The 12894-nt window shown below is 42.7% G+C and overlaps 1 protein-coding gene across 4 annotated transcripts in view; it reads right to left on the reverse strand.

Moving 5' to 3' along the window:
• Nucleotides 1-9440, reverse strand: part of LOC128202743 (forkhead box protein J2-like) — a 28694-nt gene extending 19254 nt beyond the window's left edge. For all 4 annotated transcript variants that reach the window (XM_052903845.1, XM_052903844.1, XM_052903843.1 and 1 more), the window contains exons 1-4: nucleotides 9094-9440; nucleotides 8280-8354; nucleotides 7788-7865; nucleotides 6783-6875 (exon numbers count right to left, since the gene is read on the reverse strand). In XM_052903845.1, the coding sequence (XP_052759805.1) occupies nucleotides 6783-6875; nucleotides 7788-7865; nucleotides 8280-8354; nucleotides 9094-9438 (591 nt within the window). In that variant the 5' untranslated portion in view covers nucleotides 9439-9440. The remainder of the gene's footprint in view (nucleotides 1-6782; nucleotides 6876-7787; nucleotides 7866-8279; nucleotides 8355-9093) is intronic.
• Between the last annotated feature and the right edge of the window lie 3454 nt (nucleotides 9441-12894).

Below are 12894 nucleotides of genomic sequence, written 5' to 3' on the forward strand. Positions count from 1 at the left end.
CCACTCCTTACCCTGGTAGGGATCGCATCCACAACCCCTTGAGTAAGAGGTGGACGCCTATACCAGTAGACTACTGTTACCCTCTAGGGATCGCATCCACAACCCCTTGAGTAAGAGGTGGACGCCTATACCGGTAGACTACTGTTACCCTCTAGGGATCGCATCCACAACCCCTTGAGTTAGAGGTGGACGCCTATACCGGTAGACTACTGTTACCCTCTAGGGATCGCATCCACAACCCCTTGAGTAAGAGGTGGACGCCTATACCAGTAGACTACTGTTACCCTCTAGGGATCGCATCCACAACCCCTTGAGTTAGAGGTGGACGCCTATACCGGTAGACTACTGTTACCCTCTAGGGATCGCATCCACAACCCCTTGAGTAAGAGGTGGACGCCTATACCAGTAGACTACTGTTACCCTCTAGGGATCGCATCCACTACCCCTTGAGTTAGAGGTGGACGCCTATACCGGTAGACTACTGTTACCCTCTAGGGATCGCATCCACAACCCCTTGAGTGAGACGTGGACGCCTATACCGGTAGACTACTGTTACCCTCTAGGGATCGCATCCACAACCCCTTGAGTTAGAGGTGGACGCCTATACCGGTAGACTACTGTTACCCTCTAGGGATCGCATCCACAACCCCTTGAGTTAGAGGTGGACGCCTATACCGGTAGACTACTGTTACCCTCTAGGGATCGCATCCACAACCCCTTGAGTTAGAGGTGGACGCCTATACCGGTAGACTACTGTTACCCTCTAGGGATCGCATCCACAACCCCTTGAGTAAGAGGTGGACGCCTATACCAGTAGACTACTGTTACCCTCAAGGGATCATATCCACAACCCCTTGAGTGAGACGTGGACGCCTATACCGGTAGACTACTGTTACCCTCTAGGGATCGCATCCACTACCCCTTGAGTGAGAGGTGGACGCCTATACCGGTAGACTACTGTTACCCTCTAGGGATCGCATCCACTACCCCTTGAGTTAGAGGTGGACGCCTATACCGGTAGACTACTGTTACCCTCTAGGGATCGCATCCACTACCCCTTGAGTGAGACGTGGACGCCTATACCGGTAGACTACTGTTACCCTCTAGGGATCGCATCCACTACCCCTTGAGTGAGACGTGGACGCCTATACCGGTAGACTACTGTTACCCTCTAGGGATCGCATCCACTACCCCTTGAGTGAGACGTGGACGCCTATACCGGTAGACTACTGTTACCCTCTAGGGATCGCATCCACAACCCCTTGAGTTAGAGGTGGACGCCTATACCGGTAGCCTACTGTTACCCTCTAGGGATCGCATCCACAACCCCTTGAGTGAGAGGTGGACGCCTATACCGGTAGACTACTGTTACCCTCTAGGGATCGCATCCACAACCCCTTGAGTTAGACGTGGACGCCTATACCGGTAGACTACTGTTACCCTCTAGGGATCGCATCCACTACCCCTTGAGTAAGAGGTGGACGCCTATACCGGTAGACTACTGTTACCCTCTAGGGATCGCATCCACACCCCCTTGAGTAAGAGGTGGACGCCTATACCAGTAGACTACTGTTACCCTCTAGGGATCGCATCCACAACCCCTTGAGTGAGAGGTGGACGCCTATACCGGTAGACTACTGTTACCCTCTAGGGATCGCATCCACAACCCCTTGAGTAAGAGGTGGACGCCTATACCGGTAGACTACTGTTACCCTCTAGGGATCGCATCCACAACCCCTTGAGTTAGAGGTGGACGCCTATACCGGTAGACTACTGTTACCCTCTAGGGATCGCATCCACAACCCCTTGAGTAAGAGGTGGACGCCTATACCGGTAGACTACTGTAACCCTCTAGGGATCGCATCCACAACCCCTTGAGTTAGAGGTGGACGCCTATACCAGTAGACTACTGTTACCCTCTAGGGATCGCATCCACAACCCCTTGAGTGAGAGGTGGACGCCTATACAGGTAGACTACTGTTACCCTCTAGGGATCGCATCCACAACCCCTTGAGTGAGAGGTGGACGCCTATACCGGTAGACTACTGTTACCCTCTAGGGATCGCATCCACAACCCCTTGAGTGAGAGGTGGACGCCTATACCGGTAGACTACTGTTACCCTCTAGGGATCGCATCCACAACCCCTTGAGTGAGAGGTGGACGCCTATACCAGTAGACTACTGTTACCCTCTAGGGATCGCATCCACACCCCCTTGAGTTAGAGGTGGACGCCTATACCAGTAGACTACTGTTACCCTCTAGGGATCGCATCCACACCCCCTTGAGTTAGAGGTGGACGCCTATACCAGTAGACAACTGTTACCCTCTAGGGATCGCATCCACAACCCCTTGAGTTAGAGGTGGACGCCTATACCGGTAGACTACTGTTACCCTCTAGGGATCGCATCCACAACCCCTTGAGTTAGAGGTGGACGCCTATACCAGTAGACTACTGTTACCCTCTAGGGATCGCATCCACAACCTCTTGAGTGAGAGGTAGACGCCTATACCGGTAGACTACTGTAACCCTCTAGGGATCGCATCCACAACCCCTTGAGTGTGAGGTGGACGCCTATACCGGTAGACTACTGTTACCCTCTAGGGATCACATCCACAACCCCTTGAGTGAGAGGTGGACGCCTATACAGGTAGACTACTGTTACCCTCTAGGGATCACATCCACAACCCCTTGAGTGAGAGGTGGACGCCTATACCGGTAGACTACTGTTACCCTCTAGGGATCGCATCCACAACCCCTTGAGTTAGACGTGGACGCCTATACCGGTAGACTACTGTTACCCTCTAGGGATCGCATCCACAACCCCTTGAGTTAGACGTGGACGCCTATACCGGTAGACTACTGTTACCCTCTAGGGATCGCATCCACAACCCCTTGAGTAAGAGGTGGACGCCTATACCGGTAGACTACTGTTACCCTCTAGGGATCGCATCCACAACCCCTTGAGTGAGAGGTGGACGCCTATACCGGTAGACTACTGTTACCCTCTAGGGATCGCATCCACAACCCCTTGAGTAAGAGGTGGACGCCTATACCGGTAGACTACTGTTACCCTCTAGGGATCGCATCCACAACCCCTTGAGTGAGAGGTGGACGCCTATACCGGTAGACTACTGTTACCCTCTAGGGATCACATCCACAACCCCTTGAGTAAGAGGTGGACGCCTATACCGGTAGACTACTGTTACCCTCTAGGGATCACATCCACAACCCCTTGAGTAAGAGGTGGACGCCTATACCAGTAGCCTACTGTTACCCTCTAGGGATCGCATCCACTACCCCTTGAGTTAGAGGTGGACGCCTATACCGGTAGACTACTGTTACCCTCTAGGGATCGCATCCACAACCCCTTGAGTGAGAGGTGGACGCCTATACCGGTAGACTACTGTTACCCTCTAGGGATCGCATCCACAACCCCTTGAGTGAGAGGTGGACGCCTATACCGGTAGACTACTGTTACCCTCTAGGGATCGCATCCACAACCCCTTGAGTAAGAGGTGGACGCCTATACCAGTAGACTACTGTTACCCTCTAGGGATCGCATCCACAACCCCTTGAGTTAGAGGTGGACGCCTATACCGGTAGACTACTGTTACCCTCTAGGGATCGCATCCACAACCCCTTGAGTTAGAGGTGGACGCCTATACCGGTAGACTACTGTTACCCTCTAGGGATCGCATCCACAACCCCTTGAGTAAGAGGTGGACGCCTATACCGGTAGACTACTGTTACCCTCTAGGGATCGCATCCACAACCCCTTGAGTTAGAGGTGGACGCCTATACCGGTAGACTACTGTTACCCTCTAGGGATCGCATCCACAACCTCTTGAGTGAGAGGTGGACGCCTATACCGGTAGACTACTGTTACCCTCTAGGGATCACATCCACAACCCCTTGAGTTATAGGTGGACGCCTATACCGGTAGACTACTGTTACCCTCTAGGGATCACATCCACAACCCCTTGAGTAAGAGGTGGACGCCTATACCAGTAGACTACTGTTACCCTCTAGGGATCGCATCCACAACCCCTTGAGTAAGAGGTGGACGCCTATACCGGTAGACTACTGTTACCCTCTAGGGATCGCATCCACAACCCCTTGAGTGAGAGGTGGACGCCTATACCAGTAGACTACTGTTACCCTCCAGGGATCACATCCACAACCCCTTGAGTTAGAGGTGGACGCCTATACCGGTAGACTACTGTTACCCTCCAGGGATCGCATCCACAACCTCTTGAGTGAGAGGTGGACGCCTATACCAGTAGACTACTGTTACCCTCTAGGGATCGCATCCACAACCCCTTGAGTGAGAGGTGGACGCCTATACCGGTAGACTACTGTTACCCTCTAGGGATCGCATCCACTACCCCTTGAGTAAGAGGTGGACGCCTATACCGGTAGCCTACTGTTACCCTCTAGGGATCGCATCCACAACCCCTTGAGTTAGAGGTGGACGCCTATACCAGTAGACTACTGTTACCCTCTAGGGATCGCATCCACAACCCCTTGAGTAAGAGGTGGACGCCTATACCGGTAGACTACTGTTACCCTCTAGGGATCGCATCCACAACCCCTTGAGTGAGAGGTGGACGCCTATACCAGTAGACTACTGTTACCCTCTAGGGATCGCATCCACAACCCCTTGAGTGAGAGATGGACGCCTATACCGGTAGACTACTGTTACCCTCTAGGGATCGCATCCACAACCCCTTGAGTGAGAGGTGGACGCCTATACCAGTAGACTACTGTTACCCTCTAGGGATCGCATCCACAACCCCTTGAGTGAGAGGTGGACGCCTATACCGGTAGACTACTGTTACCCTCTAGGGATCGCATCCACAACCCCTTGAGTTAGAGGTGGACGCCTATACCAGTAGACTACTGTTACCCTCTAGGGATCGCATCCACAACCCCTTGAGTAAGAGGTGGACGCCTATACCGGTAGCCTACTGTTACCCTCTAGGGATCGCATCCACAACCCCTTGAGTTAGACGTGGACGCCTATACCGGTAGACTACTGTTACCCTCTAGGGATCACATCCACAACCCCTTGAGTGAGAGGTGGACGCCTATACCGGTAGACTACTGTAACCCTCTAGGGATCGCATCCACAACCCCTTGAGTGAGAGGTGGACGCCTATACCGGTAGACTACTGTTACCCTCTAGGGATCGCATCCACAACCCCTTGAGTAAGAGGTGGACGCCTATACCGGTAGACTACTGTTACCCTCTAGGGATCGCATCCACAACCCCTTGAGTGAGAGGTGGACGCCTATACCGGTAGACTACTGTAACCCTCTAGGGATCGCATCCACAACCCCTTGAGTAAGAGGTGGACGCCTATACCGGTAGAGTACTGTTACCCTCTAGGGATCGCATCCACAACCCCTTGAGTGAGAGGTGGACGCCTATACCGGTAGACTATGTTACCCTCTAGGGATCAAATCTACAACCTCTTGAGTGAGAGGTGGACGCCTATACCGGTAGACTACTGTTACCCTCTAGGGATCACATCCACAACCCCTTGAGTAAGAGGTGGACGCCTATACCGGTAGACTACTGTTACCCTCTAGGGATCGCATCCACAACCTCTTGAGTTAGAGGTGGACACCTATACGACTAGACAACCCTTTACCCTATTATTGTTACAGAATGCATTTACAAACATGTATTTCTAAGTTGAAACTAGCAAGATTATGAAAGCCCAATAAGAACCAAGATATTTAAGTTTCTAAACAACACTTACTACTATAAAACACCAGGGCTTTTTCTGCCCATTTTGGGAAAAAGACCCTAGACATTTTGGCAAATTTTGCGTCGTGAAAATGCCAAAATTGGGAAATTCTACAGTTAAAAGAAAAAAGCTGTCTAGTCTCCTGCGAAATAGGTTATGATTTAATATTAGTTTTTTACCCTTTAAAAGACCCGCAATGGCTGAAATATCAATCCTTGGGGTGTAAATATCTATTGCAATAAATCATGACAGATAATATTTCATATTTCCGATCTCTGAATGTGATGAAAATCAATGATTTCTGAGTTCAATTACCAAAAAAAAATTCACACGACATAATTTATTAGGATTTTGAAAATGAACCAGTACAGAAAAAAATAATTTCTAAAAAAAAAAAATATATATTTTTTTTTTGGGATTGGGATTTTTTTTTTGGATTGGGAAAAATATCTTATATTTTGCTTTGGGAATGGGTCCGATAGTCGGACCCGTGGGTACTATAGAAAAAGCCCTGAACACTATGTGTAAGTGAACTTGTACATTAAGCTTTACCACTTAAAAGTTGAAGTTGAGTTTTGATATTGTTAGCAAAACTCAACTTAAAGCTTATACTTGAAAACTTGCTGATAATTGAATGAATCAAGTGCTATCGTACATGTCATTGTAACACATACACAGAATACACATACTTCGCTCAAATAGTAGCACACACGTATCCCAACAACAGAACAAGAAGTGTTTTGCAACTTCTGGGCTCTCTATTGACAGTAAATACTCCACAAGCAAGTCAAACATTTGCCCCGCTATTCCAATGGATATTGGATGACTGGGGAAGCTAATGATCTTTATAAGATAAACCTCAATTTCCTCTATCATGCAAACACAATTCAAGCATTTACAAAATTAAAGCAAGCCCCACCATTAATTTCCAGTGCAATTTCATGTCCTAGAGTCAAAAGAGTTATAAATAATGTATGTTGTAGGTTCGCAGCAGCAGAAAATTACCGTTATAAGATTATTATTTTACCTGTGAGATCGGGGCCTGGCTATTAGGGGCTGGGGACGGAGAACCCATACTGGAGTTGCTGTGACCAGACTCAGGACTGTATGGGCTTGACATCTGAAATAAGGGAATCTTAATGCAATATTTAAATAGTAATGTAGAATTATGTCTGAAGTGATGTGTTTTTTGCCTCGGTACCCTCTTGATACAAGTACTGGTGTCCTTTCAATCTTCTACAGAGTTATCTCCCTTGAATAAAAGAGAACATCTACAAAATAGTAGCTCCAATTTAAATACATATATATATAGTCAGACAACACCTACACAAAAATAGTGTGATTTCAACTATATATAACTGACATCTAGCTATGATTTTGTAGATCGTCTCTACTCTTTAAGGGAGATCACTCCGTAGGATATTGAATGGCCAGTGCTTGTTTCTAGATGGTACTGTATTATTATATGCACATAAAAACTTGTATTATATAAATAATGCATATACAACATTACACATGCATTACTGGTAGTTACAACAATCCAGTGTATTCATTTTATTTTTATGATTTTGATTATCATCACATGATATGCTTGAAGGCAGTCTCGCAAATCGAGGTAAAAAAACCTGTAAATGTTGTCCTTTACGAGAGGCCCTAAAAAATGGACCACAGCAAGATATATCAAACCGCTTATGTGACTGGCAAATCATGTCAAGAAAACATGAATTTCTTGGGCAAACTTAGTCGATATTAGTAGTAATTCAAATTATCTTACTCATATATTCCTTCATATTCATGTAAACTGAATTGAGACATATTTCCTTGTATTAAACAAATAAAGGAAGTAAGAAAGTCAACACATGTTAAGGATGTAATAAAGTCAACATGTTTGTCACATTTGTTACATTCATATAGATATAAGATTATAAAATTTACGACTTTTATCGCGTAATGAAACGGAACAATTGATGTTAATAGTTTATTAGAATTCCAAAAGTTTCTCAATTAATCTTCATATTGTATAACATCATACCTCGAATTTTCTCTTCCTGGCCTGTCTGATAGGTAAAGGTTCCTCTTGTGGATTACTGTCTATTGCCCAGTATGAACCCTGAAAGATATAATCAATTCATCATTTGTCAAGTTAAACAATTATTATTATTCATATAATGATTATGCTTGTTATTATGTGTGTAGTTGTCATCAAAAAGAGGTACATGTTGAAGTCAGACTGTCTCCCGGCTCAAGAGAAATCGGGCAGAGCTCCTTCAAAAGTGAAATTTGGCCAAAAATGTGAACTTTCGGTAAAGACAAATAAATCTTATTTTGATATAAAATTTAGTGAATATTTGTGTCATTTAGACAATAACATTCACATTAGTAATACACTACTTTAATTAATCAGTTTAATACCACTTTTTGTGTCTAATCAACCATTAACTCGCAATACTCACAAGATCATGCATAAAATAAAATGCAAATACAAAGGTGTTAGGTTACATGTCAAAATGAAAATCATGCAAACCTTCCCAGGATCCTCTTTTGATCTAGCAACTTTGAGAAAGCATTTGTTCAGTGATAAGTTGTGTCTAATGGAATTCTGAAAATAAAATAATAATAATTAATTATAATTTATATCACAACATGATTACATCTCTGCAATTCTTAATTTGAAATTAATTCATCAAAGAAATTTTTAAGGATACAAAGTCATCATGAAAGAAACTATATTCTACCAATTACAAAGGTGTACACCCTGAGGTCTCAGGTTCACATTTAATCATTTCCAAAAGCTCTGACAGCCAAAAATCCATTCAGCAGATTGGAACCTCTGAATTTCAATTTAGTATAGATGGCAACTACCAGATTTTTAGGTTAGTTAATTTTTGGTTATATGAGGTGAGTCATTTAAAAGCTTGGACTTGCACACTAGGTGTAAAGGGATCCGCTGGGCATTTTCCACTTTACGACTTAGAAAGCATTTATTTTTAGTCTTCTTAATGATAAGTGGACTATTACTTGGTCCAACAGGAATTCATTGTCAAGTTGTACCAAACCATATTTATAATCTACTACTCAAATAAAAAGCATTGTGAATAGTAGTTTTCGAGTTCTCCTGATTGTTGTTTCTTTTTCAGATTAGTATTCTGTATCATGTACTGTACTCATAGCAAAGCAGATGTTGCATTTTAGCAAATTCCATGACAAGTCATAAATCAATCCTGACAATAAATTAATCAAATATTAATTAATGAAACACCTGCCAATGATTGATTTACCTGAGAAAATGTATGGTATTTCGGACATACATTGAAATCGAACTACACTTAGTTACTTACTTTCCATCCGTTGCCCGCCTCTTTATAATACGGAAAGTTATCACAAATCCACTGATAAATCTCACTGAGTGTCATTTTCTTTTTATTAGAACTGTTAATAGCAAATGTTATTAAATTTGCGTATGAATATGGTGGTTTTCCTTCTCTGTGTGTGACACCATCGTTTTCGTCAAGAGTCGCATTAGTGTCCAAAGGTGAATGTGGAGACTTTCTCATGGCAATATTCCCACCCTGTGTCTTTGTATTAACACTACCATCTTTGTTAATACTGCCTGCCATTGCTCCCCCGACGGTTAATCGAGGGAGCCAGTCCATTGCTGTCAGAGAACTTTCAAGGTCCGCCATTTTGTTCGTTTACATATTCCCAATGACTGTGACGTCAGGTGCTCGTATTTTGCCAATTAGCACTTCTTAATTACACTGTAATCGGCACATTTGACGATTCTGTTAAATATCCTTGTTCAAAATAACGTCATTTTTTAATTATGAACTTTAATTAAACAAACCTATACTTCCAGTTTTAATCTAGATAGTAAGAACTACTTAATACGCGGATGAATACCTAAACACTTAGGACCCCCAGCAAAGTAACATAGCAACGAAAAGTGTCCTAGATATACATTCGCAATTTCAACATACAATTTGAACTGGAACATGATTAAATTCATGTTTTTGCTTGTTTCTGAATCTATTCATGCTCAAATTGGGTAAAACCAAATTTGTATTCAATGATTAATATTCATTAACATTAATAATCAATCGATCAATATTTCACGAATGAATTTATGGTATATATAAAACGTAAATTTATATGCATGTACATTTACATGTACACGTCATGGGCCATTAACTATGTCGACTCTCCAGCAGAGCAATAATAGAATATGTCAATGATTCAAACGTCTCTACAAGGTACTTCGTTCATTCATTCATTCATTCATTCATTCATTCATTCATTCATTCATTCATTCATTCAGTTTCATTCATTCAGTCAGTCGTTCAGTCATATAGTCAATCAGTCGGTCGGTCGTTCAGTCAGTCAGTCGGTCGGTCAGTCAGTCGGTCCGTCGGTTAGTTGGTCGGTCGGTCAGTTAGTCAGTCAGTCACTGTCAGTCAGTCAATTAGTCAGTCAGTCGGTCGGTCGGTTGGTCGGTCGTTCATTCTTCTTCGTTCGTTTGTTCGTTCGTTCGTTCGTTCATTCATTCATTCATTCATTCATTTTATTCATTCGGTCGGTCGGTCGGTCAGTCAGTCAGTCAGTCATTCTATTCATCTATTCACTAACGAGTATTTATAGCATTTGAGTTTACATGCACGAATGTTGAGCTTCGTGTCGTTCGCATGCACTAGTACATTAACATGTAACATTAAATGTTGACTCCGTTGAAAATTGACACAAAGGATCATTTTTCAGCGTTATTAAATATACACTGTGGAATTTTGATCAAAACGGTCGTTGATCAGTGTTAAAATACGATCAGTAATGTAAATTTTAAAAAGAACATATTCAAGATCGACTGAGCGTAAAAGAAAATTGCCTGTGAGTCTTTAAGGAACTCGCCGACTAAGTTTTTGGGACCATATTTTTTCACGGTAATGCACGTTAAAACAGAAATCATTAGTGGCGGATCCAGGATTTCACGTTAGAGGGAGCCTAACTTAGTGGAACCGAACAACCTTTTGACATCCGCTTCTCCCTCAAAACCATAGTTTTAATAGTTAAAAATCTAGGCAGTGCATGGGGTTTTGCCCCCCCCCCCCCACCCCCCGGATGAATTTTTTAGTTTAGTCCGAAATGGTGCATTTTAGTGTATTTTATTACATTTTTCAACGATATTGACATAATAAGTACACTTGGTCGATTTTAGGGAGAGGGGTGGGGTGGGGGTGGGGGCCACCCGGCCTGGGATCGAGCTGGTAGTGTATATTATTATTACTTTACTCTTTGAAGCCGATATTTGCTGAGAAGAGTACACTTTAAGTATAAAAATAAATCTGATTTTAGTGAGGGGAGTGAATCCACGCCGGTACAGTCAAGGTTGTTTTTTTAACTCGGAAATCTGACAACAATTCCGCTCGCCTACAAGGACCCTTACAAAAAATAAGGGACAGTTCAACCTTTTAAGGTGCTAGACACCACTTGGTCCCTTAACTGGCAAAAACCTTTTTTTTAGAAAACAAGCCTAGAATTGTCAATACGAGCTAGTACGAGCTAGGCCGACATTACAAAACAATATTTTGTTGCTTTACCCGTTACATTGTGTAGTTATATTGTGTATATTAAGCATGTGAAAGTCACGTGATTAGTACAGATACATATACCGACGTAATATTTTTTTTTCAATTAACTGGGATTTACGTTGAAGTAAAGCTTGAAATGGAAAAAAAACACACGCAAAAAGTGCGAAAGATCCATATCCGTCGTAAGCGATGTGATACATCAGTAAGTTAGATCCATTATGTTGTTCGCAACGATATCAATTTTATGCAAGTTATTGCCAAGCTGTTTGCCACTCGGTCAATATATCCCCAAAGTTTTAAGTAAATTGAAAGAAATTTAGAATAAACCAGACGACATTTTTGAGCAGACGACAATTTACCCAGCATGCAAAGGGTTAAAAAGCCTTACTGACACTATTCAAACTCGAGGACTAAGAGACAATATTTGAGCATATATCAACATTTGTTGAAAGGGTTCATGTCGTCAGTATCTTATTTTTAACATTCCTAATGATTTGCCACCGTTTATTTCGTCGTTTAAAAGTGCATTTTACAAAACCTTAGCGATCAGTCCCTTTTAAAATAAGATGGAACCAGCGACTTAATTCCGCAGTCATATTGATATTATTAAGGCCGGTTTTGAAGGCATAGAAATCCATCGACGAAAGCGACACCATTGGCTTTATCGAGCGTTTAATAGCTTCTGTGGCTCGAATTTAGAAAATAAAATGTTTTTACTTAAAATAAATATTTTGTAACTATTATCACTAGCGTGATTTGATAATATTCATAATATTTTATATCCGAAATTCGCGACTGTGGTTATTTCGACTGAGACTCGCGGCATTGTACTTGGAACTTGAAACTTGTAAAAAAATGAAAGGCTAGCTATTCACGACGCATGTTTTCTTAACAAATCCCAGTGTTTCCGGGCTGCATTTATAAAACAAACGCAAGATTGTCAAAGGTTTTGTGGTGTTAATTCGCTTTGCACGCATTAGTGCGTGTGTTTTCGGAGGATCATAACAGACGGGTACCATGGGGAAATAAGTCTAAATTGGCTGGCTTTGTAATAGAAACCCCCGGTCTTAAAGACATCATTCCCATATTTCTCGAAACTTCTTAGGTCCCTTTTAACAGGATTAAGCTAAACTCACTATTTTTGTTTTTCAATAATTTGCAAAATATTAATTTCTTTAAAGATTTTTTTTATACTTTAGATAGAAAGTATGTTTAATATAATTACAATAAACCATTTTTCATTTATCAAATTTAAGTATGTATTTGGGCTATTAAATTGAAATAAGTCACTTAAGCCTGTTAAGCTGAAGAAGCTTCGAGAAATTGGGGCATGTGCTCTGTGTTTGGTCATAAACGGTCTCAGTCATGTAAACTAGGTCTAAGAATATTTACTCAATCTTAAGGATGTGTTTTTGGTCTGTGTTCGGTCGTACATATATGTGCTCGTTCTTAAGGATTTGTGTTCGGTCTAAAACAGTCCCATTAGAGTTGTGTTCTCGGTTTCAAAGACATGTGCTCGGTTTCAAAGATAACTATTCGGTTTTAGACGGCAACAGAGAT

The sequence above is a fragment of the Mya arenaria genome, chromosome 9 (assembly GCF_026914265.1).
Source record: "Mya arenaria isolate MELC-2E11 chromosome 9, ASM2691426v1".
NCBI classification, from domain to species: domain Eukaryota; kingdom Metazoa; phylum Mollusca; class Bivalvia; order Myida; family Myidae; genus Mya; species Mya arenaria.